Source organism: Electrona antarctica (assembly GCF_951216825.1).
Source record: "Electrona antarctica genome assembly, chromosome: 9".
NCBI classification, from domain to species: domain Eukaryota; kingdom Metazoa; phylum Chordata; class Actinopteri; order Myctophiformes; family Myctophidae; genus Electrona; species Electrona antarctica.
The window spans coordinates 45,014,479-45,039,489 of record NC_136790.1 but is presented as its reverse complement, the minus strand read 5'-3'; the positions used below and the strand labels follow the sequence as shown (position 1 = coordinate 45,039,489).

General features: G+C 42.3%; 1 protein-coding gene across 1 annotated transcript in view; it reads left to right on the top strand.

The window, feature by feature from the left end:
• Nucleotides 1–25,011, top strand: part of LOC306930488 (acid-sensing ion channel 1B-like) — a gene marked incomplete at both ends in the record, with an annotated part of 89,602 nt that overhangs the window by 38,978 nt on the left and 25,613 nt on the right. Inside the window, 2 exons of the mRNA XM_079511483.1 lie at nucleotides 3,449–3,599; nucleotides 14,426–14,553. Of these exons, the coding sequence (XP_079367609.1) occupies nucleotides 3,449–3,599; nucleotides 14,426–14,553 (279 nt within the window). The remainder of the gene's footprint in view (nucleotides 1–3,448; nucleotides 3,600–14,425; nucleotides 14,554–25,011) is intronic.

The window sequence follows — 25,011 nt, the reverse complement described above, 5'->3', positions numbered from 1 at the left end:
ATTTCCAAAGGAGTAGTGATAAACAGTGGTCTTTGTAAAGATCTATATATCTAATGGGTTTCTGCTTTATTAAAGTGTACAGGAAAGAATGCAACAGTAGGAATGAAATATGACCCATGTCTTGCACTTAAAACATGATTTATTATACTTCAGTTGAAACTCAAAGACAGCCAATCGACAAACGGGATGCAACTTGCAATGTAACATATTGTGAGCTCTTGCAACAGTTTCAATGCAATTATTTATCTATAGGTTACGACATCAGGGACATTGAATCATTAGGGTTGCATGCCACAGTATAGAGCAGGGGTGGGCAACTTTGACGATGGAGAGGGCCACTATATTTCCACAATCACTCCCTAGGGCCATATATTACTGTTGTAGCAAAAATAGCCGATCTACAAGCTCAAAACGCTTCGCAACGCAACGCGTTTTGAGCTTGTTTGAGCTTGTAGATCGGCTATTTTTGCTACGAAATGAAATCTTGAATTATTTTTTCATATTTTTGAATTGGAATCCTGAAAATTAACATTTTTATGTAATTTCAAATGCCTTTAATTATACTTGTGCTGAGCAATGAGCTAGTAATTAAGCGGGTCATGTTTGCATGTTGTGGAATTGTAACAGCTGAAACCAATATTATATCAGTATTTTGACATTAACCTGAGGGCCACAATAAGTGAAGGTGGGGGCCGCATGTGGCCCCCAGGCCGCCAGTTGCCCACCCCTGGTATAGAGTCACTGTGCATGTACACAGTAGTCCAGTGTCCATGTTTCGCAACTTACATACAATGGCAAAGGTCACATCTCATATTGTGACTTGAAAATATACATGTTCATTACATTCATACAGTTTTGTATATTAAAGGGATATTTCACTATTTCGGGTCATTGTATCGTCCACTCAGGCTTTTGCGAGCACCCCGGGCAGTTTTTAAGTTGCTTGATTCAGTAACGGACACGCCCCCTTCCTATACAAACCCATTGTAACTTCAATTATTTTCAGTCATGATAGAGTCATCGAAAAAACCCGTCTTTGGTCCTGCTTACTCTCACCTCCCTACTAATAGAGGGTATGCGCGTGACATCATCATCATCATACCCGGAAGTTATGCGGGAAAGCCTGCCTATACAGAGTGGCAAAAAACGACTTTCTGGCCGGCCGTAAATGGTCCGCAGTTAACCAGTTAAGGAGTCATTTCTATTATATCCCACACGCCGCACTGTATTCAATCAATGGCAAGGATTTCCCACTGTGGGCCACATACTGTATGAAATTTCTCTGCCTCCATGCATCTGTGGCATCTGAGTCATTTGTCATGAACCCGGTGGCATCTGAGTCATCTGGCATGAACCCGCTTAATGTCTGAGTCATCTGTCATGAACCCGCTTAATGTCTGAGTCATCACTCTCACCCTCATAATAATAAACGCCTCCTCGCAGGTTCCAAGGTTTTCAAGATGCAGTCAGAAGAAATGAGCTGAATTATTTTCCCATTTTCACAGACAGTCTCTGCTGTCTACAGTAAAAAGCATTTCATCCTAATTGTCTGTATCAAATTGAGCTCTCCCCCCAACTCACACACACACACACACACACACACACACACACACACACACACACACACACACACACACACACACACACACACACACACACACACACACACACACACACACACACACACACACACACACACACAGACAAGTGGATTTTTGTTTTATTCCTGAATAGATTTCTTATTCCCACTGTTATTTGGAACCCATGCCTTGAAAGAATACCAAAATGATGGCTTATGTTCAGGGTTTCACCTGACTCATATGGAATTGCACTTCTTTTAATATTAACTGTTGTATTAACAAAACCTCCCTCCATTTTTGAGTGGTGTAAACCACTCCTACAACTGGCTTTGTTAGTTTACGTGTCTGTCTGTTCCTACCAAAAAAATGAGCATGGTTGCTATGGTCACCCAGTTCACACGGGTGGCTTTGTTAGTTTACATGTCTGTTCGTACCAAAAAATGAGCATGGTTGCTATGGTCACCCAGTTCACACGGGTGGCTTTGTTAGTTTACATGTCTGTTCGTACCAAAAAATGAGCATGGTTGCTATGGTCACCCAGTTCACACGGGTGTGATTTCATTACGTCAGACATTACGTCAGACCACAGTTGATCAGTCTACTGTATATAAGACCTTACACCACTCAGTTCACACGGGTGTGATTTTTATATTAAATGTTGTATATGTTGCGCTTCTTTTTCTTCTTCTTCTCTTTTCCTCCTCTTGTTCTCTTGTCCTATTTTTCCCTCTTCCCTCATAGTGAGTACAGTGACCAGATATGTTTTGACATATGGGTAGCCATTACGGCAGCTTGACGTTAAGTGCAAGGACGTTGGATTTTGGTTCCTGCATTACTTTCCATTCCCTGATGTTTGTGATTTGGTTAGACCTCCATTAGAACTGCCAATCATATATTTCCATGCCCATGCATGGCCCACTAGTGGACCTCTGCCCTCATCTGTACTGTAGCACTTCAATGATCAGCTAATGAGACCATACAGGCGTAGCCTGCAGCCTTAACCCATTCTGGGCGGGAACCCCCTTTGGGGTTTTAAGGATTATGTTATACTTTAGCTATTGAAAAATAGCAGATCTACAAGCTCATAGCGCGGCACCGAGTGCCGCGCTACGAGCTTGTAGATCTGCTATTTTTGAAAAAACTTGAAAATGTGTCGCAAATCCCATGGAGCAACATATTTTCAGATGGGGGTCGGCGGCCCCCATCATGAAATAGTTTGAGAACCACTGATATTGAAAGTTTTCAGAAGACTGTCATGATTTAGAAGACATTTGTAGAATCGAGCTCAGGTCTAAATGGGTTAAGGCACTCGTCATTTTTAGCATTCAAAGGATTTATCTAAAAGGTTTCTATAGCAGAGCACATATCTATGCCTCACCACAACTAGTTTTTGTGAAGGTACCACACAGTTACCACACAACAGTGTCAGGTCCTGCGGCTTGGTCTGCCAGTAGCACAATTCCATTAGGATTTATTACTTTGTTGCGGTGCTACGGGGGGAACACATACCCTGCAATGCATTGCATTAACCTTTGATATTGTAAATCTGAGATGCTGTTACTTTGAAGTCATACATTTCTTCTTTTTTTGGTAGTCTTTTTGGTGACACCTCTCCCAGGCTATAGCTCCGTGGTTCTGGGGCAGAGCAGACACACAGAGATGTTGTCAATTGTGGAAGAAATACCAAAGATTATAATACAAAAATGGTTTAATAGAAAAGTTTCAGGGTATGACTTTAAGATTAAAATGTTTACATACATTACAGCTGAACACATGTGCTGCTGATAACATGTGTCCAATATATATATATTTTTGTATTGCCATTGTTAATTATCTCCATATGGTTTTGGTTTCTTTGTATCTTTCAGATTTTCACACGCTATGGGAAATGCTACACCTTTAACTCGGGCCAAGACGGGCGTCCCCTAATGATCACAATGAAGGGTGGAATGGGCAACGGCTTGGAACTGATGCTGGACATCCAGCAAGATGAGTATCTGCCCGTCTGGGGAGAGACTGGTAAGATTATGCAGAGGGAGGTGTGCATGTTGTCGTATGGGGAGAGACTGGTAAGGTTATGCAGAGGGAGGTGTGCATGTTGTCGTATGGGGAGAGACTGGTAAGGTTATGCAGAGGGAGGTGTGCATGTTGTCGTATGGGGAGAGACTGGTAAGGTTATGCAGAGGGAGGTATGCATGTTGTCGTATGGGGAGAGACTGGTAAGGTTATGCAGAGGGAGGTGTGCATGTTGTCGTATGGGGAGAGACTGGTAAGGTTATGCAGAGGGAGGTGTGCATGTTGTCGTATGGGGAGAGACTGGTAAGATTATGCAGAGGGAGGTGTGCATGTTGTCGTATGGGGAGAGACTGGTAAGATTATGCAGAGGGAGGTGTGCATGTTGTCGTATGGGGAGAGACTGGTAAGGTTATGCAGAGGGAGGTGTGCATGTTGTCGTATGGGGAGAGACTGGTAAGGTTATGCAGAGGGAGGTGTGCATGCTGTCGTATGGGGAGAGACTGGTAAGATTATGCAGAAGGAGGTGTGCATGTTGTCGTCTTTCCTGCAGTTCCATAAAAATGTAAAAGTAATTTCAATGTCATTGTTACGGACTGTTCTGAAGTCTATGGGCATACTGCCCGCAACATGGATGGAAGAACAACACCTCATAAAAGAGTATTTCTTTAATACTCAAAAGCTAATAATTTACAAAGTGGCTTTAGTGCATGACGAACAAAGATTTACAAGTTGGCTCTGTGAACACTGCATGGCTGAATGACTGAATGACTTACATTACAGGGTGATGAATGAACGAATAAACAAAAGAAAGGTGATGGTGGCAAGACGAACAACACTAACTGTAAAATAGCTCGAACCAGTGCTGATTATTTCGTTAGGACCCGCTACAGTGGTGTTCGATACGAACTTAACCGGGATGTGGAAACCTCTACTTCAATGCTCTACGAGTTGCTTAGCCATTAGCTAGTTATTCTGTCTCATCTAGAAGACCCAAGGTAATACAAGCCATTCAAGGTATATGGGTTGTAAAGCCAGATACCTTGATTCGTATATGTTGACCTGTTGGAGATACCGCGTGCGTTGCCTGGAATCCGGTTTAGAAGCCATGGGAGCCGCCTTTTATGCTGTGCAAGTCTAGTGTAACGATGATGTCACCACTGTGTATATCCATCTTTGGAGTTTCTACATTAATCTGATGTCAGCGCTGGATATCGCTGTTGTCTCCATATATGGGACTATGGGTTATCCCATATATGGAACTCTAAGTGAAAGCCTTCGCAACACTAACTCAAAACCCTGACAAACATACAAATACGAGACTACAACTGAACCTAACAAACAGAACTAAGAACTAAAGCCCCCCTTGCCGCCCCTGGAGCTGTCCCTGCATACAGACATATACAGACTACTAGCATATCTGTGACTGCTTTGCAATGGTTTACGTCATATTTGACAAATCGACCAATTTGTGACCATTCTTTTCCCCTTCAAACGGTACACAATTATATTTTCTGGTGAAACAACCCTACAAGCTGTCCCATAGTTAACTGCATGTCGAACAGATATTAAAGGCTCAATTAGACTTGAAATGATCCTTGGAGAATTGGTGTCCTAATTTGATCGCAACCTGTTTTTGAGAGCAACATTAACCCAATCAGCGCCGGGATTTCTTTCAAAATAGAAGCTTGGGGTGCCGGGAAGATATGGCCCCCCTTCCGTTCCGGACAAAAACCGTGAGACATATTTTTGCTTGCTTACCTCGCTAAGATTACGATATAAGTCGCTGATGATCGCTCGCTTCATATTTTGAACGAGACGCATGTTGAATTAAGAGCTTAGTATATCCATCTGGTCAAAACCACGGAGAGCTCCCTAGATTACGCGCGCCGAGCCTTTCTTTCTGATCCGTATACAGGGAAGTGAACGACAACGCGCATGCGCGAAGAGCAAGGAGTATGGTGGCCTACTGGCCTTGGAGGCCAACTAAAAAAAAAAGAAAAAAAAGAAATCTGAATATTTTTCTCTCGTTTGATATCAATGAAAATGTGCTAGCAACCTGTCGGTTGGATTAGTTATGACGTTCCCACATGTCTAAATTAACAAACATATTTCTTTTTCTCTTTCTTTTACACTTCCATGCAGTAAAATACATAGTGATATTTATTTATATTATTTGATTTGTCTCATGCATCATTGTGCTTGATTGCTAGGTTTTATTCTCCGCTTTTAACTCCAGAACTTAATCGTTTACCCGCCAGGAACATAGGAATTTTAAAACGTAGAATCTTGTAGCCTGCCACAAACGGAAAAGCCGTTTTAACAGCGATGTATTCATTAATGCATGTTTTAATACGATCGTATCGAAATCTACCGTCAGTTAGCTTTGTTATGCTTCTGACACAATGGGCGCGGCCATTTTGAAAATGCGCGCGCATCCACTAACATTGTCGGCTCTGTTTTCAGACGGCTTTATCTCACAGAAGCGACATTGCAGAGGACGCTTTGTCCCAGACAAGCGTTTTCAACGGCCTGTAGCAGGCGCTGTGATACTCGCGGTCCACTTTTTCCACCACCGACCGAGAGAACGAGCACCAGCTTCGTCAACACACACGGAATGGTTTCATAGTAAAATGCGATTACGGATATTTGGCTCTTCAAAGTAAGTGTCACGCGTGATTAAACCATGGCAATACGCAATCGAGGGATTAATTAATGGCGGCAGGCTAAGAGTTTAAGAGCAACTGTGTAAATATCCAAAGCCTGCATGTCCGATACATTTTGGCAGTGTTGGGAAAGTTCATTTATTTTATGAACTCAGTTCACAGTTCATACATTTAAAAAGGAACTAGTTCAGTTCATAGTTCATAATTCAACATTTTTAATTAGTTATTTTTCTTATTTTTCTTATTGCCACAGCCTATAGCCATTTGCGCGGATTTAGAGAATGCTGACAGGCACTCAAATGAGATGTTAACGTCCTGTAAGTAGATGTGGAAATAAAACTAGTGTTGACTAATCAATACAAGTGGCTCTTATTTTGATGAGGCAGTTTCTGCACAGGAAGTCCGTTTCACTTGTAAACAAGCTACGATGGATGAGCTGTAACCCCCCCACTCACTCTTGAACGAAGTTGAATGAGAAAAAGTGACGTTCACACACGCCAGAAATGAACGCGTTCACAATGACGTTCTTCAGGCAGAAATACAGTACGTTCAGTTCGCGTTCAGCCCAAATGAGAACGCGTTCGTGAACTATCGTTCTTTGAACGCGTTCGGGTACAACACTGCATTTTGGTGACACCTCTTCCAAGCTAGCTCCATTGTTGTTTACAGTGTAATCTGGGGCAGAGCAGCAGACACACAGCGAAGTTGTCAAATAAACATATTTATGTGGAATGGTTAATATACCAGAGTGAACCAATAAGGAAGCTTTGCATGAGCTCTTTCATTAGGTTCCAGCAGTCACCCGGACCCACACAAGGACAGTATTCCACCACTACTGTCATATTCCCCTTACGCTGGAGCTCATTATTACAGTGCCAACCTTTACTAGGAAGTATTCTGGAGGTGGAGAGCTCCGGCACTCCACCCTATGCCCCCTTGGTATTCTGAAAGTGACTTTTAAGTTTCACCATGAGGACATCAAAGTTCCCATATCTGCTGTGCAAGGCATGGGCCACCTTCAAATAGGGCAAGGCAGCTTAGAGGGATCTCGGTGTTGTGCATCACATAAAAGGAGTTTGGCATAGGTTCAATCTACCAGTGGTGTAAAGTAACTAAGTACATTTACTCAAGTACTGTAGGTACTCAAGTACAATTTTGAGGTATTTGTATACTTTACTTGAGCATGTCACATTTTCAATACCAAAATGTGTACTTTTAGATTAAAATGTTGATTAGAAAACATACATTAACCACTTCAACCCTATATGTACATTTCGGCCATTTGAAAAGAGAAGATCTAGAAGCTCACAATGCGTCGCGAGACCCTAAGGATCATAAAAAACCTTAAACCTTATACATTTTCCCCATAGACGTTTCATAGTGATCAGAATGGTAATTCCGACGGAGCATTAGTCCGACATGCGGGAACAACGGTCGGACTATAGCGCTCGAACATGCGCTGCTCCCGTGCTTGCGGTTATGGTTAGGTTAGGGTTTGAGGTAGGTTGTCGGTCTAATGACTGTCGGACCAATAATGGTGTTGGAACTAAAGCATGTAAGCGTTTTTATTTTAAGACATGTAAGCCTCGGTCAAAGCCAACTATGATCGTGACAATTCATTCATTGTCACAATCCGAGTTTTTTAAGGCACTTCACAGCCTGGTCCCTAATCACATGGTAATTAGGTACATAGCCGGAGGTCGACCCCACTCCCCAGGGAGGAACCCGCTGGTTGTTCCTGACTCGAGGCTGAAGATAATAAAGGGTGATCATCATGCCTTTGATGTTAGCGCTCTTTGACTCCGGAATGACCTGCCAGTGGAGCTCATCAGACCTGATAAATCACTGTCTCTCTTTGAATCACTTCTTAAAATATGTGAGGAAAAGCCTTTGTAATTTCGTCAGTTCCGTGCAGCATGTCGTAACCAAATATATATATATATATATATATATATATATATATATATATATATATATATATATTTGAAGCCACTTTTTCGGTGAATTCAAATCTACCGTCTTGGAACTTGCGGTCCTGAAAAGTAACCAGAAACGAATGGTATTGGCTGGAAGGGCAGGTCTTTACTCGGTAGAACCAAAAACGCATAATAATTGAAAGAAGACTTTCAACTAGTGACTGAATGCATGAAGTATTTATGACAATGTTTAATTCAGGCATTTAGCAGGCGCTCTTAATCCAGAGCCATTTACAGTAAGAAAGAACATCTGTCTATCAGTAGAATATCTGTACAATGAAACCAGCTAAATAATTGATAAGTTGTGAACCAAATGGACCCTTATTTGTCTGTAAACCTGTGTACAAATGTCTCAGAGTCGAATTAACACCTAGGATATTATAGTGTAGATTAGTGTCCCAGATGTAATATAAGTGCAAACATGAAAATGTTTAAACTTAATCTCAAGGACATGATTTTAATGAGCTACAGGGATGAAGAAGGTGTAGGTTTTCACTAGGTGTGTGTGTGTGCGCGTGTGGGGGGGGGGGGGGGGGGGGGGCGGGGGTGTTTGTGTGTTTGTGTATGATTATGTATATGATTAATGATGCTTGGTGATGATGGAAAGGGGGTGGGAGCAATAAGCTTTGCTTCTTCTCACTCCTTTTGAATTTGCTTTTTTTATTATTTTGTACTTATTCTGTCGTTTCTGTTTATATTGTTTTAAATTGCTTATTCAAATAAAGATTTCAATCAGTGTCCCAGATGTAAATAATCATCAAAAGGGGGTCCATGGCTTAATTAATGCATACCAAACTGGGGGTCCTTGAAATGAATAAGGCTGCGGGGACACCAATGGCAGAGTGGTTAAGAAGGGGAGTATACCTCTGATAATGGCAGAAAAGCCCAAAACACATATTTAAAAAAAAAGAAATACATTAATAATGTTGAGAATAACGAACACAACGGGTGCTTCACAGATTGAAATACGGTATGCAGGCCGTCCCCACTTCTCGAGTGTGAGTGATGGCCCAGAAAAGGCACACATATTGCCCAGTTTAATCGCACTTGCATTGACCGCTCTGCGTTATCGACTGTGCCGTATAAAGATGGATGGATATGGACGAGGAGAAATGGTCCTTTATTGTGATGTAATTGTATCACTTGTCGGCCGGGTTTACTTTTCTCATGAATCAGAGATGGAGCAGAACCTTTTGCCTTATAAAAATCAATGGAGGTTTTTTAACTCGGGGCACATCCTGTCTCTGCACAAACCAGACACATTCTAGTCTCTAAACACATACAAAAGTCTTATTGAAAGTTATTTTAGTTTACTTTTGTTTCGGTCCTTAAAGGTTAAGTGATTTCACTTAATTCAAATATCACTTCTTTTTTTGTTTTGTTGTGATAATCCTCCCTATAGAGTGTGATGACCATTATAAGGAGTTCCTCCCTGTCCCCAGTTAACCCCTGGGTTTTTTTGGCTAGGTGGCCCAGCCTTCATCCAATCAGGATAGAGAGGGGCCTTCCGCCAATCATGATCGAGCGTGTCCCCCCACTGTAGTGCGTGCATGTGCACATCTTGTTACCGGGGCGGACCGGGGTTTTTTCAAATCACCCAAATCACTGAATGCTCCTTTAATTTGCTAAAACAATGCTGTGTCTGTATTAATATTTCACGAGGATCGGGAAATGTATGTAAAACTACCTTCAGTATAGGCCAAAGAATATTAATGCCAACCACTAGGAATTACCCACAAACCAATAAATAATTACTTACACATTTTAATTAAAAAGAAACTTGGGGATTCTTAAAAATGTTTTTTTTTAATGAGATGGCTAATGATATTATGATATTGATATACTACTGTAATAATATTAAAAGGCTAAAGGCACAGTTTGCAACAGTAAAACACAAGGACAGGAATTTAGCCTAGAGCCCTAGACCTAATGCAGTCCTAGTAACAATGTTATGAGAAACACACAGGCACACACACACGCATGCACGCACACACACACACACACACACCCATGCACAAACACACGCATGCACGCACGCACGCACGCACGCACGCACGCACGCACGCACGCACGCACGCACGCACGCTCACACACACACTAATCTCCACCAGGAGGCATGGTCCAATAATAATATACTTACACTGTCTGACGCAGTAATGTAAAGCTGAATCTATAGTTGTGAGGTCTCTCCAGTCTCTCTCTGTCTCTGTCTGTCTCCGGTAGACGTGTGCCATACAGTAGGTGCACCAGATATGTTGACACATGTAGTATGTCGGTTGGTGTTATTCAGACATATGCTATAAATTAACAGCGCCTTTCCCAAAGAACGCGTGCGCATTATAATGTACTGTAGGCGCGTGAAGTTACAGGGTTAGTAACGGGGAGTGTCGGACAAACGCAACGAGGGAATTAAGCGCCATCGGAATATTGACGCTGACTTGGTGTAGACATGGCGGAGGTACAGAAACTAGGGGGGTCCGAGGATTTACGCTTATGTCCCTATCGAAACATAACTGGACAGCGCTGAGTCGGCTCAAGGGGCTTCGTAACGTTCGGCACAGGCCGGCGATTCGCTTGCTATGGCTCGCCCCGTTGCGGTAAAAACAAGTGATCCCGTTGCCTGTCACAATTTTTTGGGCTCGGCAGTAGATTAGAACGGAAAACAGTGTTTTTGGGACCAAACAAGGTTATGGGACACTGGAAAAGGCTAGAGCGGACGTAGAATACGCACATCGACAGGCTGGGTGCTGGGCTAAAGAAACTTCAGTAGGTATTGGATGGAGCCCGCACACCACAGGTACAAGAAAGACGTTCTTTATTGAAAGTTCTGAAGTCAGAACTTTCAATAAAGAACGTCTTTCTTGTACCTGTGGTGTGCGGGCTCCATCCAATACACACTGGAAAAGGCTGCCTTCTAGAAACCCAGGACTATAGTTACCTCAGAGCCTTCTAGAAACCCAGGACTATAGTTACCTCAGAGCCTTCTAGAAACCCAGGACTATAGTTACCTCAGCTCAGAGCCTTCTAGAAACCCAGGACTATAGTTACCTCAGAGCCTTCTAGAAACCCAGGACTATAGTTACCTCAGAGCCTTCTAGAAACCCAGGACTATATTACGCACAGAGCCCACAGTTGCGCAGCTTCACCCGAAGGGAGGAGCAAATTGGCATGGTGTAGATCCCATATGCCAGATGGACAGCTTGTGCCCATTGGCTAGTCCCACTCCGTGGACAAGTAGGCTATCCCATATCCTTGGGGTGATGGTGTGTTATTCATTAACATTAACATAGTCCTCCTTGATGAATTTGACTGCTGCCAAAAGAATATTGCTTTTATTTTTTTTGCAACTACAATAAGGTTGATGGTAAAATATAGATTTATTTTACTTTTACTGAGAGAGCCTCAGTCAAAAATAATTGGTCTAGTAAAATCTACAAAAATTACAGAGTACTATTACTTTGTGTGCTGAAACAGTTTCAGCTTGATGATTGCCTGCAGGGCGGACAAAAGTGAAGTAATGACACACTTTTGAATCCCGCTCTAGGACCTCAACATCAATCATTCAAGGACCTGTATTAGAGCGGTGGGGAACTTTTTTTCCCCCACTACAAACATTAGCTGTGTAGTATACCCGCATTCCTTTCACATTAAACCAGAGGCAGTGGGATTATGTTGTGATTTAGTGAGGCAAACACGCCAATAGAGTCATTTCCCTATGGCGTTGACTTTTTCCATTTGTCTCCTGAATATCATTATTCAAACGGCGTGGAGATGACAGATGGCCCTGACTTAAAGATGGCATTAGCCTTTCCAATCAGAGCCTCAGTCCTTTAGTTATGTACTTTATGTAATTTTATGTGGTGCTTCAAAGCCCCCTTCAAAGCAAAGCTCTCCTTGGCAGTGGCACAAATAGCTTTGTATCCCAGACTCAGAAGACCAATGTTTAAGTGTTAATGTTCTGTCGCCCCTTCTTTATCGAAAGCTTTCTCCCTGAATTCCACCCGTGTTTCCCTCTGCGCCTTTAATTAAAGAAAAATAGAAAGGAACCGAGGCCAGAAGAACTGGCAATCAGAGGAACAGATAGTGGGTGACATCCAGGGGGGCAGAGGAAGTATGGAAACAGACATCCTATTTAGTCTCACAGATGCATCTCCAGGGAGACTAAATCACTCCAAAGCAGCGGTGCCATCTCTGTGATAAGTATAGTCTCCGGCAACAAACGTGATATAAATATGAATATGAAAAGAACAGTAAACAATGTACTCAGCAGGGGTTGCTTGCGTGCCTCAGTATTTAGCCCTGATCTCGGTATCACGGGGGCCCATCTGTTTCATGTAAAATCTATACGAGAGAGTGCCAGAGCGAAGGAAGCTGTCAGCTCCATTGATTTCTCCTTTATTCTCCTCATCATTTATTTATTAATTTCTCTATTCACTCTCCCTTTCCTCCAAGGCAGTAAATAACGGTGCTGCGCGAGGTATATCGCTAAGCGGGCTTGTTAAGGAGTTTATATATGCGTTGTCCTTCCCAGCGTTCATTAACACCCTGAGCGCACAGGACGAAGTCCTCCGCCCTTTCAATTAGTAACGCCCAGCGCTTCGAGATTGATCAAAAGGACAGAAATTATTGATATCAAAACCGATCACCACAGGCTGGGAGCGTCTGTTGCGCAACATTCAATGTTATTTTCCGGTGGGATGTCATCGAAAATGTTCCCCCCCCATTTCAGCCGACGAGATCAAAAATCTTAAAACGTGAATAACTCTTGATCTAAATCATTCCGTCCAATTCCTAGAAAAGATGATGTGTTAGATGGCCCATCGCGGTGCCGTCGTGTTAGATTTAATCATACCTCCCGTTGTTGCCGATCGCCTCTAGAGTGTTTTCGCTACATCTAGCTGCTACAGCCACATCCGGGATAACATGCGGTCCCGCGGTCCGTCGCTAAATGTGCTCGGCTGCTATAAATCGCTGGGCGCTATGATTTAATCATGGATTAAATAACCCTGGGCGTTCGGGGTGTTAACACTTCGCTACCTCAGGAAATCCACCACCTCTCCCCCTCTCATGCAAGCAATTGACAATAAAGTCACAACACCAACTTAAATGAGGCAGTATTGCTTTGTTTTCAAAATATAGGCCTAAGGTTTTCTTAATTTCATGAAAAAAAAAACACTGTACATTAAATGCATATTATAAATGGTAATCTATAGGATCATAGGTACACCAATAACCTATAATCAGTCTAAAGTAATACAATATCAATACATCTACAAATAACATCCTATCTAAATTACATTTTAGCCTTGTTTGGCAAATGTGCCAATGGATGGAACACATCTGTGTCACCTTATAGCTTTTAACCACATTAACCATTATTTTAAACTTTGGCTATTGAAAAATAGCAGAGCTGAGTGCCGCGCTATGAGGAAATCATGAAAATGTGCCGCAAATCTTTGAATATATATTCTTTCACAACAAACGTTTTTAACTCATATCTTTGCATCTAGGGGGTTCCCCGGAATGACATATTTTCCGATGGGGGTCCGTGGCCAAATACAGATCATTTTTGGAGTCCTTGACAGGAAATAGTTTCAGAACCACTGACATAGAAACATAGGTTTTTCAGAAAACTGTCAGGATTTTAGAAGACATTTTGTAGAATCTGGCCTCAGTCCTAAATGGGTAAAAAAGAAAAAAAAGGAAAAAAAAGACTTAGTTTCGGTTTCTGAAAATACATTTTCTGTTTGGTGGGAGGCTGGATGGACATGGAGACTCCTGTTACTGCAACAAACACTATATAGCAATGATTACTATCGCATTATAGAGCTTTTTAACACTTATTTTAACCAAACCTTACACTACCCTTGATTAAATACATAAATAGATTTTTATTATTGTGAGAACGATATCGGCTTCCATTTTCGCATTGCAGCTTTTCAGGAATAGAAAGTCTGCTTGGATTCCCCATTGATGGTGTTCACTGGTGGACGGGTTTCTGAACTGCCCACAGCCCTCCTATGAGACACAGACTGAGTAGAAAACAATTGTGCTAGTGAGGACCAATTATATGAAGATAGGTTGAAAAGTGGTGACGTGGTCCTTTAACAAATGTACTTGTTATTGAAATATGCTATAAAAATATGCATGTGTACACCCCCCCATTCCCCCCCACCTTCCCCACTGACAGATGAGACGTCGTTCGAGGCAGGCATAAAGGTCCAGATTCACAGCCAAGACGAGCCTCCCTTCATCGATCAGCTGGGTTTCGGAGTGGCCCCGGGGTTCCAGACCTTCGTCTCCTGTCAGGAGCAACGGGTAAGGCCCCCTGCACGTCTTGAGATGGATTGGCACGATGAATGACATCCTAAACAGATCACGCGCCACTTGTGAGACTGTGTGTGTGTGTGTGTGTGTGTGTGTGTGTGTGTGTGTGTGTGTGCGTGCGTGTAGAATCTATACAGCAGAGAGTCAGAGTGAAGGGATCTGTCAGCTCTATTGATTTCTGCCAGGGTTTTCAGGTTCTGCCAGGGTGGTTGGCTAGTTTGCTATTGTGGTGATTGTACAGTATACTCTGCTATTGTGGTTCATATAAGATGTAGCACATTATATCGATATCGATAGATCTATATTGTAGACCAATCTCTCACTCTGTCAAAAGGAGGCAAACACAGAAGAATGTACTTAACTACCGTACCATGAATTCAAACTTCCAAGCGCATCAATATCATGTTCAACAATGGTATTTTCCTCAAATAGCAGTTTGTAAAATACATAAATGTTAATAGATGATTTGGTTGCTCTCGGTTTAAAAAAAAAAAAATACATTGTATTGGTGAGCCTTGTTACCAGGTTTTTTCAGACATTGGTGTGGCTTTGCCAAGCATCGGGGAGCATATCACAACCACAAAATACATTTGCTTGATTGATTGATTGAAAAATGTATTAACAGTTTGCAGAATTACAGTACATTTCAAGCACAAACTCAATACAAAGGCTGTTAACTGTGAGTGGACGACCCAATTAAGCATTACACTTGTTTCCAATAGGGTCCACCATGTTCAATTCATCAAAAACATTTAGAGACGTACAAATAGACACTTCTATATAGACAAAGGACAGAACAGGAATTCATCATAAAGGAGGTAAAAAGGGAAAAGAAACATATACAGTAGTGTTCTGTCTATATTAGTACATTTTTTCTACACCAGGGGTTCTCAACGTTTTTGGCCGGGGACCCCCGAAAATGCTTTGGCAACGTCTCGGGACCCCCGCCCCGCCCCCTCCCGACCCCCAATATAAATTGACTGCTACAATAACCTTAAACCATTTTGGGCGGGAACCCCTTTTGGTGTTTTAAGCATTGTTATAATTTAGCTATTTAAAAATAGCAGATCTACAAGCTCATAGCGCGCCACCGAGTGGCGCGCTACGAGCTTGTAGGTCTGCTATTTTTGAAAAATTGTGAAAAAAAATAAAAAAACATTATTTTTATTTTATTTTTTTTGAAAATAATTTGGGGACCCCCTAAAATAATTTGGCGACCCCCCCGAGGGGTCGCGACCCACGGGTTGAGAACCCCTGGTCTACACAGCGCAAAGTTATTTGCATTTCTTTTCTTTCTCCCTCAGCGCAGGGCGTAACAAGGTTACAAAACAATCAATAGCATCCCTGCAACTGGTGTCCTGTGACAAGTGGTTTTAAACCTAAGTCTGCGTTCACCTCGGATGCCTCAGACCATGGATTTCCTGTGATCTGGACACGTGCGCCACACTAAGCCTGCACCGCACGAAGCATGAAACGTGCCCTTTGCGAATCAGTATGTGGGAGGCCAACCCTCCCCGGAATGATGTTCCCTTCCCGCGCGTGCTCTCTGCGGTTCAGCCATGTATAATTCCACAGGCTAGGCAGGCATCGAGAGATGCAGTGCAAGTGTCAATCGCTCATTCCGGGTTGCCCCCCCGGGCCAGCGCGATACGGAAACATGCATAACGGCCAGGAGGAATAAGGGAATAAGGGAGAGGATCGGTGCTCGGAATTAAACGTGATCACAGTCACACCACCACCGCGTGCCCCCCTTGTCAGTGAGTGTGCACCTGTGTCAGCGCCGGGCTGCAGTGAGATTATGCATGCTGCCAACGTCGCTTCTGCAGGAATACTACCCCCCCCCCCCCCTCTCCCCGTCGTTGAATGTCCCTTCAACTCCTCTCTCTAACCTTTTCTCTCTTTCTCTAACTCTCCCTCCCGCGCCCTCCTCCCACTCTCTCTAGTCTATACACCAGTGTTGTTTTTGGCAGCACATTTTGACTAAATCTACAGTTGATTTAGTCGAACAAAATGTTGATGCCGTCGACCGTTTTTTTTTTTCCCACTTGCTGAAAATAGACGATCTACAAGCTCACAACGCGTAGCGCTGCGACACGTTGTGGGCTTGTAGATCGTCTATTTTCAGCATGCAACTAATTGTAAAATTACTTATACTGGATCTCTTGTCCACTAGGCCCTTCCTAGCATTTTAGTCTAGTTTTTATTTGTTGACGAAATTGTCGGTATATTTATAGTCATATATATAGTCATCATAGCTTTAGTTTTCATTTAGTTTTTGTCAGTGGAAAAAAGGTAGTTGACGAACATTTTTTGTCTTAGTTTTAGTCTCCACCTCCTTCTCTCTCTCTGTGTGTGTGTGTGTGTGTGTGTGTGTGTGTGTGTGTGTGTGTGTGTGTGTGTGTGTGCGTGTGTCTGGCAGCATGCGACCCAGTGTTCATTAATCTAATGCAGTTTACTCTTGGTGGATCCATTCAGCTTCCTGCTACAGCTGCCCTGCCCTGCCCCGTGCTGTACCAGTACTTGGGGGTTTTGTAGTTATGCTGCTTGTCACTCAGGCTCTAGTCTTGATTGCTCAGGCTCAAGCACACAAAAGAATGAACAATTTCTTCCCCCGCTCGCTTATCGTGGAAAACAAAAATAACATTCAAATGTTGCCACTTTCTCATTCCATTTCCACTTCCCCTATCTCTACTCTGTGTCTCTTTTTATCTCGCTCTCTCGCTGACTTCAGGGCTTATTCTTTTTTTTCCTACCCCTCATCCCTCTCACTCGCTTTCCCGTATAATTAAGGAACAGAGAATTTAGGTCAAAAAACTAACATGGAATGCTTTACTTCCTCTTCTTATCTTCTTCTTCTTCTTCGTCGTCTTCTTCAGAATTTCAGCCAGCGTAATTTTAAAGCAGAGTCAGACACATTCTGAAACATTGGGTTGATATACTTTGGTCTGCACACCACCTCATCATATACCTGCTTCTGTTAAAGCAGTGGCTCCCAAACTATTTCATGCCAAGGACCCACAAATTAACACTAATTAGCCCACGGACCCTCATTTGAAAAATATATGCCAGGGACCCCCATAAGAGGAGATTTTTACGGCTCTAGCAGTTATTCTCAACCCACTTAATTTCAAGGACCCCCAGTTTGACATGCATTAGTCTACAGACCCCCATTTAATGGCATTTCTATCTCTGGGACCCATAATTTATATATTTAATTTATGTTAATTTAACTCTGAGAGTGTACAAAATGGAACCAAATGGACACGTTAGGGTCCATTTGTACACTCTCAGAGTTACAGACCGATAAGGTTCCATTTGGTTCCAAACTATCATTTAGCTGGGGACCCCCTGGAACTCCCTCAAGGACCCCTGGGGGTCCCCGGACCCCACTTTGGGAACCACTGCTGTAAAGGGTGAAAAAAAAAATAGATATTAATCTAGTGATGTTACACGTTTTTTAGGATGGCTGAATAGAAGCTGTGAAGATGCCGGCACTTTTAAATAGGAGGCAACCAAGCATAAGAGAGCCATTACTCATGGGCTCTTTCAGAGTATGTTGCTGCAGATGATGATTTGGATAAATAAGGAATGCACTTAATGGAGCTCATCTCATGGCGTGGTGTTTTATATTCGCCATGACTTTCTGAGATGTCCTGTAGTAGAAACAAAAGAGACAAATGATTCCACTCCTCTGATGACATTGTAGAGGACACACAAACGCACTGTGAGTTTGTGCGTGCACAGTGGTCACACAGCTATTAGTGTACCAAACAAAGCCTTTAATGGGCAGCGAGGCCGTGGCCTGCTCTCTACGGTACGGGTACACAGGGGTTCTCAACCCGTGGGTCGCGACCCCTCGGGGGGTCGCCAAATTATTTTAGGGGGTCCCCAAATTATTAAAAAAAAAAAAAATCACGATTTAAAAAAAATAGCAGACCTACAAGCTCGTAGCGCGCCACTCGGTGGCGCGCTACGAGCTTGTAGATCTGCTATTTTTCAATAGCTAAATTATAACATAATGCTTAAAACACCAAAAGGGGTTCCCGCCCAAAATGGGTTAAGGTTATTGTAGCAGTCAATTTATATTGGGGGTCGGGAGGGGGCGGGGCGGGGGTCCCGAGACATTGCCAAAGCATTTCCGGGGGTCCCCGGCCAAAAACGTTGAGAACCCCTGCACTACACCACAGCAGACATGTTTGAATGTTGAGTAATCAAGGACCCTCAATTACCATGGTGGTGTTCAATTAGTTTGAGTATACTCAATGGCACGCTTGGTTTTGAGCTGATGTAACCGCACTGCGAGGCTTGCTTGATTTAGTGCGCCATCCTCACATGCTCGACGATGGGCAATAAATAACGCTTCACTTGCTCAATTTAATACACGCGTTTAAAAAATGTTAGGTTATTGCCTCTTTTAAAATGTGTGCACTGTTGCACACACACTACACTGTCTTCAGTGTACTTTTGTTTTGGTTTTAATTTGTTTCTCCACCCAGTGCTTAAAGGATTAGAGAAAACGCAGTCTGCCGTAGGGTCGATAGGCAGAGGCAAACAAATGTTCCTGCGGTGAAAAGTTTAGATTGCAGCTCTGTTCTCATAATATAGCTATATTGCCCCGACAGACGAGAGTGCAACCTATCCCTCTTGATGTCTTTCTGTGAATTATTTTGACAGTGAGGCAGTGAGTGGGACTGACTAAACGGGATTTATTCCAGGATTTATGCAGACACGTGCTGCCAGTAGGAGTGGCCCGAATGTATAACAGATACCTTCGCACACGCTGAGTACAGCTGTTGTAGGGAGTTCAGTCGATAGAAAGAATAACTTAATCCACCGTGTTAAGGAAATGATCTTGGAAAGCGTTGCTGCAAGACATACGGTTAAGCAATAATGCACCGGAGGTGATGCTCTGCTGTGAGAAATTACAGTCGTGTATGCCGTAGATCAGAGCATCCGTTCCAATATCTCACGGTGTACCCTTGAGTGCATTATTGGTATTATATACACCACGACTTGAAGGGAAAGAAAATGAAAAGCACTTTGTTACTAACAGCAGTTGGCAGCCATTGCTACCTTACACACGTGAGGTAAATAAGAATCGCATGTCAAGGCGTTCAGAGTGCTATATCAGGGCTGATATATGCACTCATTAGAATGCTTCTCAGCCAATCACAGTTTACAATTTAGGCATTTAGCAGACGCTCTTAATCCAGAGCGATTTACAGTATAAGCAAGAACAACACATGGTAATACGTCAAATACATAGAAATAGTCATCAAGAATCTTAACCTAACATCCGTGTAACAGTAGAATAGCTGTAGAATATAAGAGTAGGCCTATAGAGTGCAATGTCTACATAACATGCTATCTATTTTACATTACAAGGTTTGAACTAACTATGATACACCATGAGACAGTGGAGTATATGTACTTTACTTGTAGTACTGTAGTTATATTTTGGAATACTTGTGTAAAGGCTCATACATAGTCTGGATTTTCGGTGGTGAGGTGACCACCGGAGCTGAAATAACGTTGAGCGGTGGTGAGTAAAAACAGAGAGAAGGGCTGGGGCGGTGGCGGTGGTTTGCTCTTCACCGCGGCTCGTGACGTCATGTTGTAGTTCGGTGGTCACCTAACCACCGAAAATCCAGACTATGTATGAGCCTTAACTCCCTCCGAGCACAGACAGACACAAGTGGTTTCCTTGAAACTGATTTATTTGAAGGTGCCTTTTCTTGTCTTCCAAATCCACCGTGAAAACTAAACAAACAATAAAACAAGGATGTTACAATTAACACAAAATGACATGCACAGCATGTAGATGCAAACATTTCACATAAGTAAAATACAGACATAAAACAAACAACAAATACCTCGTTGGCTGCGTGCAAAACAAAGAGGGAATACGCTCCAGTCTTCAGGTCCTTATAACCTTTTCTTATCAGGTCCTTATAACCACTTTTATCAACCTTAGACAGTCTCTTGTGACCTTCTTGTAACTTTAAAGTCTCTTTGTGTGACCAGTGTAAACCGGAGCTGCTGCACCTTGCTGCTTCTAGCTGCTTGTGGCTTGATTGCTTACACAAAACTCCTGTGTACCCAATTTACATGAGCAGACCCAGAGCCTTAGAAATATGGCTCTGAGCAGACCAAACGAGACACAGAATGTGACTTTGACTCTTCAAAATAAAAGCATTACAACAACTTGACACAAAAGGACATGAAATAATGTTTTAACATGAACGTAACTTAACTATGAACTTCTTAATTATGCACTTGTACTTTTAATAATAAACAATCATGAACTTATTTTAGCCTTCTTATGAACTTAGTCTTAGAGAAATAAACAAATTATATTACTTGTAGTGGCGACAGTTACAACTTGGAATACATGACTTTCACTCCTCTACATTTCGAGTAGTATTGTACTTTTGACTACATTTCTAGAAATAGAATATTATTATTATAATAGAATTATTACATTATTCTATTTTCAATCAAATACAGGGAAAGTAGCCAGATCTTGAGTAGTGTGCTGCACTATTTTCACTATTGATATTTTTGGAAGATTTCTGGAAAATCTTTTAATTCCTTTTAGTAGAGGACCTGGCTAAGAGATGTATGCACTTCATTTAGGAGAGAATATCTCAACTGTTCTTGGCTAATATGACCCCCGTGAACAACTTGGGAACTGTGAAAAACTCTCTATCCGGGGCGAAATACCCGAAACTGACCACGCCCTTTTAAAAATGACCACTACTTCAAACATGACTCTATCTTCTAAACCATTGGAGCTACAGATTTTCTGAGGAGCTCAAAATGTTTGTTGAATCCATGCCCAAGCCAGGTTATCATAGTGGCCAAATCCAATATGGCCGCCAGTCCGCCACCTGAAAAAGGTGGCGGACATGAGCTATGAATGCAAACTTGGTCTCTAAACTCTAAATCATGTTTTTTTGACAATTAGAAACATTTTGGAATGATCATCTTTATGACTGGGTGTGGCTGAACCTCTATTTTGCATCAAAGATGGCGACTATCTGACAATTTGTTTTACTTACTTTAACTTTGTCCTTTTTTGCAAACTTGGTGCCTATTTTGTGCTTTTTGAGCATTAGAAACACATTGGAATAATTCAAAGCTGGAATCCTTTGCACCTCGATATATATATAAGTTGGTCAGGACAAAAAAAGGTCTTCTCCGTTTGGAATCTAAAGGATGGAGCGTGTGTGTTACATGTGCTTACATGTTCGTATTAAGGAATGGTATTTTTTTCCCTTTCTTCCCCCTAAGCATCCGGCTTATAAGAGCACAAGGTCTTATGATGTGCTTCATTATAATCAATAATGGAGAGTTAGACCTTCATTCAGCCCAGGACACTGAAGGACAGATGAAACCATAGTGGAGATGGAGAAATTGGAAGACAAAACTAGCTAGAAGGACAATTCTTTCTTTGGAGTAATGGACAGCAGCCACTCAAAACTCAGAAATAGCTACAAAAACAGCTGAAGTACCGGTACTTGAAAGCTGCATTATTCTGAAAGGAAAGAGAAGTAGATGTCTGTCTCTTTTTTTTCTTTGTACCATGAAAAGGTCTTTAATACTTTTACTTTTGATACTTAAATACATCTTAACACTTTTCTTAAGTAGCCTACATATGATGTGAGCTACCTGTGTGTGTGTGTGTGTGTGTGTGTGTGTGTGTGTGTGTGTGTGTGTGTGTGTGTGTGTGTGTGTGTGTGTGTGTGTGTGTGCGTGCGTGCGTGCGTGCGTGCGTGCGTGCGTGCGTGCGTGCGTGCGTGCGTGCGTGCGTGCGTGCGTGCGTGCGTGCGTGCGTGCGTGCGTGCGTGCGTGCGTGCGTGCGTGCGCAGGCTGGAAAGGGTCAAAAAGAAAATGGAATGGAGAAAAGGAATGGATGGAGCGGTCCATTCATTGGGTGGCCCACCGGCATATGCCCTGTACGTCAAGTGGCCAGTCCAGGCCTGAATTTACTTTTACTCTTGAATACTTAAGTACATTTAATAGCACATACTTTTTCACTCTTACTCAATTTTAACTGAACTACTTTTACTTGTAGTGGAGTAAATCTGAACAGGTCGTATTTGTACTCAAGTACTGGGGTCGAGTCGAGTACTCTGTCCACCTCTGGTAAAATAGAGGTTCAGCCACACCCATAATGATAAGCATTCCAAAATGTTTCTAATTGTCAAAAAACATGATTTAGACACCAAGTTTGCATTCATAGCTCATCTGGTTCAAAAGTTGTAGACAAAACCTTTTTCAGGTGGCGGACTGGCGGCCATATTGGATTTGGCCACTATGATGACCTGGAGGGTTGCTGGCTCGGGCACGGATTCAACAAACATGAGTTTTCTGAACATTTTGCTTGAGGCTTGATTGCTTACACAAAACTCCTGTGTACCCAATTTACATGAGCAGACCCAGAGCCTTAGAAATATGGCTCTGAGCAGACCAAACGAGACACAGAATGTGACTTTGACTCTTCAAAATAAAAGCATTACAACAACTTGACACAAAAGGACATGAAATAATGTTTTAACATGAACGTAACTTAATTATGCACTTGTACTTTTAGAAAATAATAAACAATCATGAACTTATTTTAGCCTTCTTATGAACTTAGTCTTAGAGAATCTTAGAGATTACTTGTATAGTGGCGACAGTTACAACTTGGAATACATGACTTTCACTCCTCTACATTTCGAGTAGTATTGTACTTTTGACTACATTTCTAGAAATAGAATATTATTATTATAATAGAATTATTACATTATTCTATTTTCAATCAAATACAGGGAAAGTAGCCAGATCTTGAGTAGTGTGCTGCACTATTTTCACTATTGATATTTTTGGAAGATTTCTGGAAAATCTTTTAATTCCTTTTAGTAGAGGACCTGGCTAAGAGATGTATGCACTTCATTTAGGAGAGAATATCTCAACTGTTCTTGGCTAATATGACCCCCGTGAACAACTTGGGAACTGTGAAAAACTCTCTATCCGGGGCGAAATACCCGAAACTGACCACGCCCTTTTAAAAATGACCACTACTTCAAACATGACTCTATCTTCTAAACCATTGGAGCTACAGATTTTCTGAGGAGCTCAAAATGTTTGTTGAATCCATGCCCAAGCCAGGTTATCATAGTGGCCAAATCCAATATGGCCGCCAGTCCGCCACCTGAAAAAGGTGGCGGACATGAGCTATGAATGCAAACTTGGTCTCTAAACTCTAAATCATGTTTTTTTGACAATTAGAAACATTTTGGAATGATCATCTTTATGACTGGGTGTGGCTGAACCTCTATTTTGCATCAAAGATGGCGACTATCTGACAATTTGTTTTACTTACTTTAACTTTGTCCTTTTTTGCAAACTTGGTGCCTATTTTGTGCTTTTTGAGCATTAGAAACACATTGGAATAATTCAAAGCTGGAATCCTTTGCACCTCGATATATATATAAGTTGGTCAGGACAAAAAAAGGTCTTCTCCGTTTGGAATCTAAAGGATGGAGCGTGTGTGTTACATGTGCTTACATGTTCGTATTAAGGAATGGTATTTTTTCCCTTTCTTCCCCCTAAGCATCCGGCTTATAAGAGCACAAGGTCTTATGATGTGCTTCATTATAATCAATAATGGAGAGTTAGACCTTCATTCAGCCCAGGACACTGAAGGACAGATGAAACCATAGTGGAGATGGAGAAATTGGAAGACAAAACTAGCTAGAAGGACAATTCTTTCTTTGGAGTAATGGACAGCAGCCACTCAAAACTCAGAAATAGCTACAAAAACAGCTGAAGTACCGGTACTTGAAAGCTGCATTATTCTGAAAGGAAAGAGAAGTAGATGTCTGTCTCTTTTTTTTCTTTGTACCATGAAAAGGTCTTTAATACTTTTACTTTTGATACTTAAATACATCTTAACACTTTTCTTAAGTAGCCTACATATGATGTGAGCTACCTCTGTGTGTGTGTGTGTGTGTGTGTGTGTGTGTGTGTGTGTGTGTGTGTGTGTGTGTGTGTGTGTGTGTGTGTGTGTGCGTGCGTGCGTGCGTGCGTGCGTGCGTGCGTGCGTGCGTGCGTGCGTGCGTGCGTGCGTGCGTGCGTGCGTGCGTGCGTGCGTGCGTGCGTGCGTGCGTGCGTGCGTGCGTGCGTGCGCAGGCTGGAAAGGGTCAAAAAGAAAATGGAATGGAGAAAAGGAATGGATGGAGCGGTCCATTCATTGGGTGGCCCACCGGCATATGCCCTGTACGTCAAGTGGCCAGTCCAGGCCTGAATTTACTTTTACTCTTGAATACTTAAGTACATTTAATAGCACATACTTTTTCACTCTTACTCAATTTTAACTGAACTACTTTTACTTGTAGTGGAGTAAATCTGAACAGGTCGTATTTGTACTCAAGTACTGGGGTCGAGTCGAGTACTCTGTCC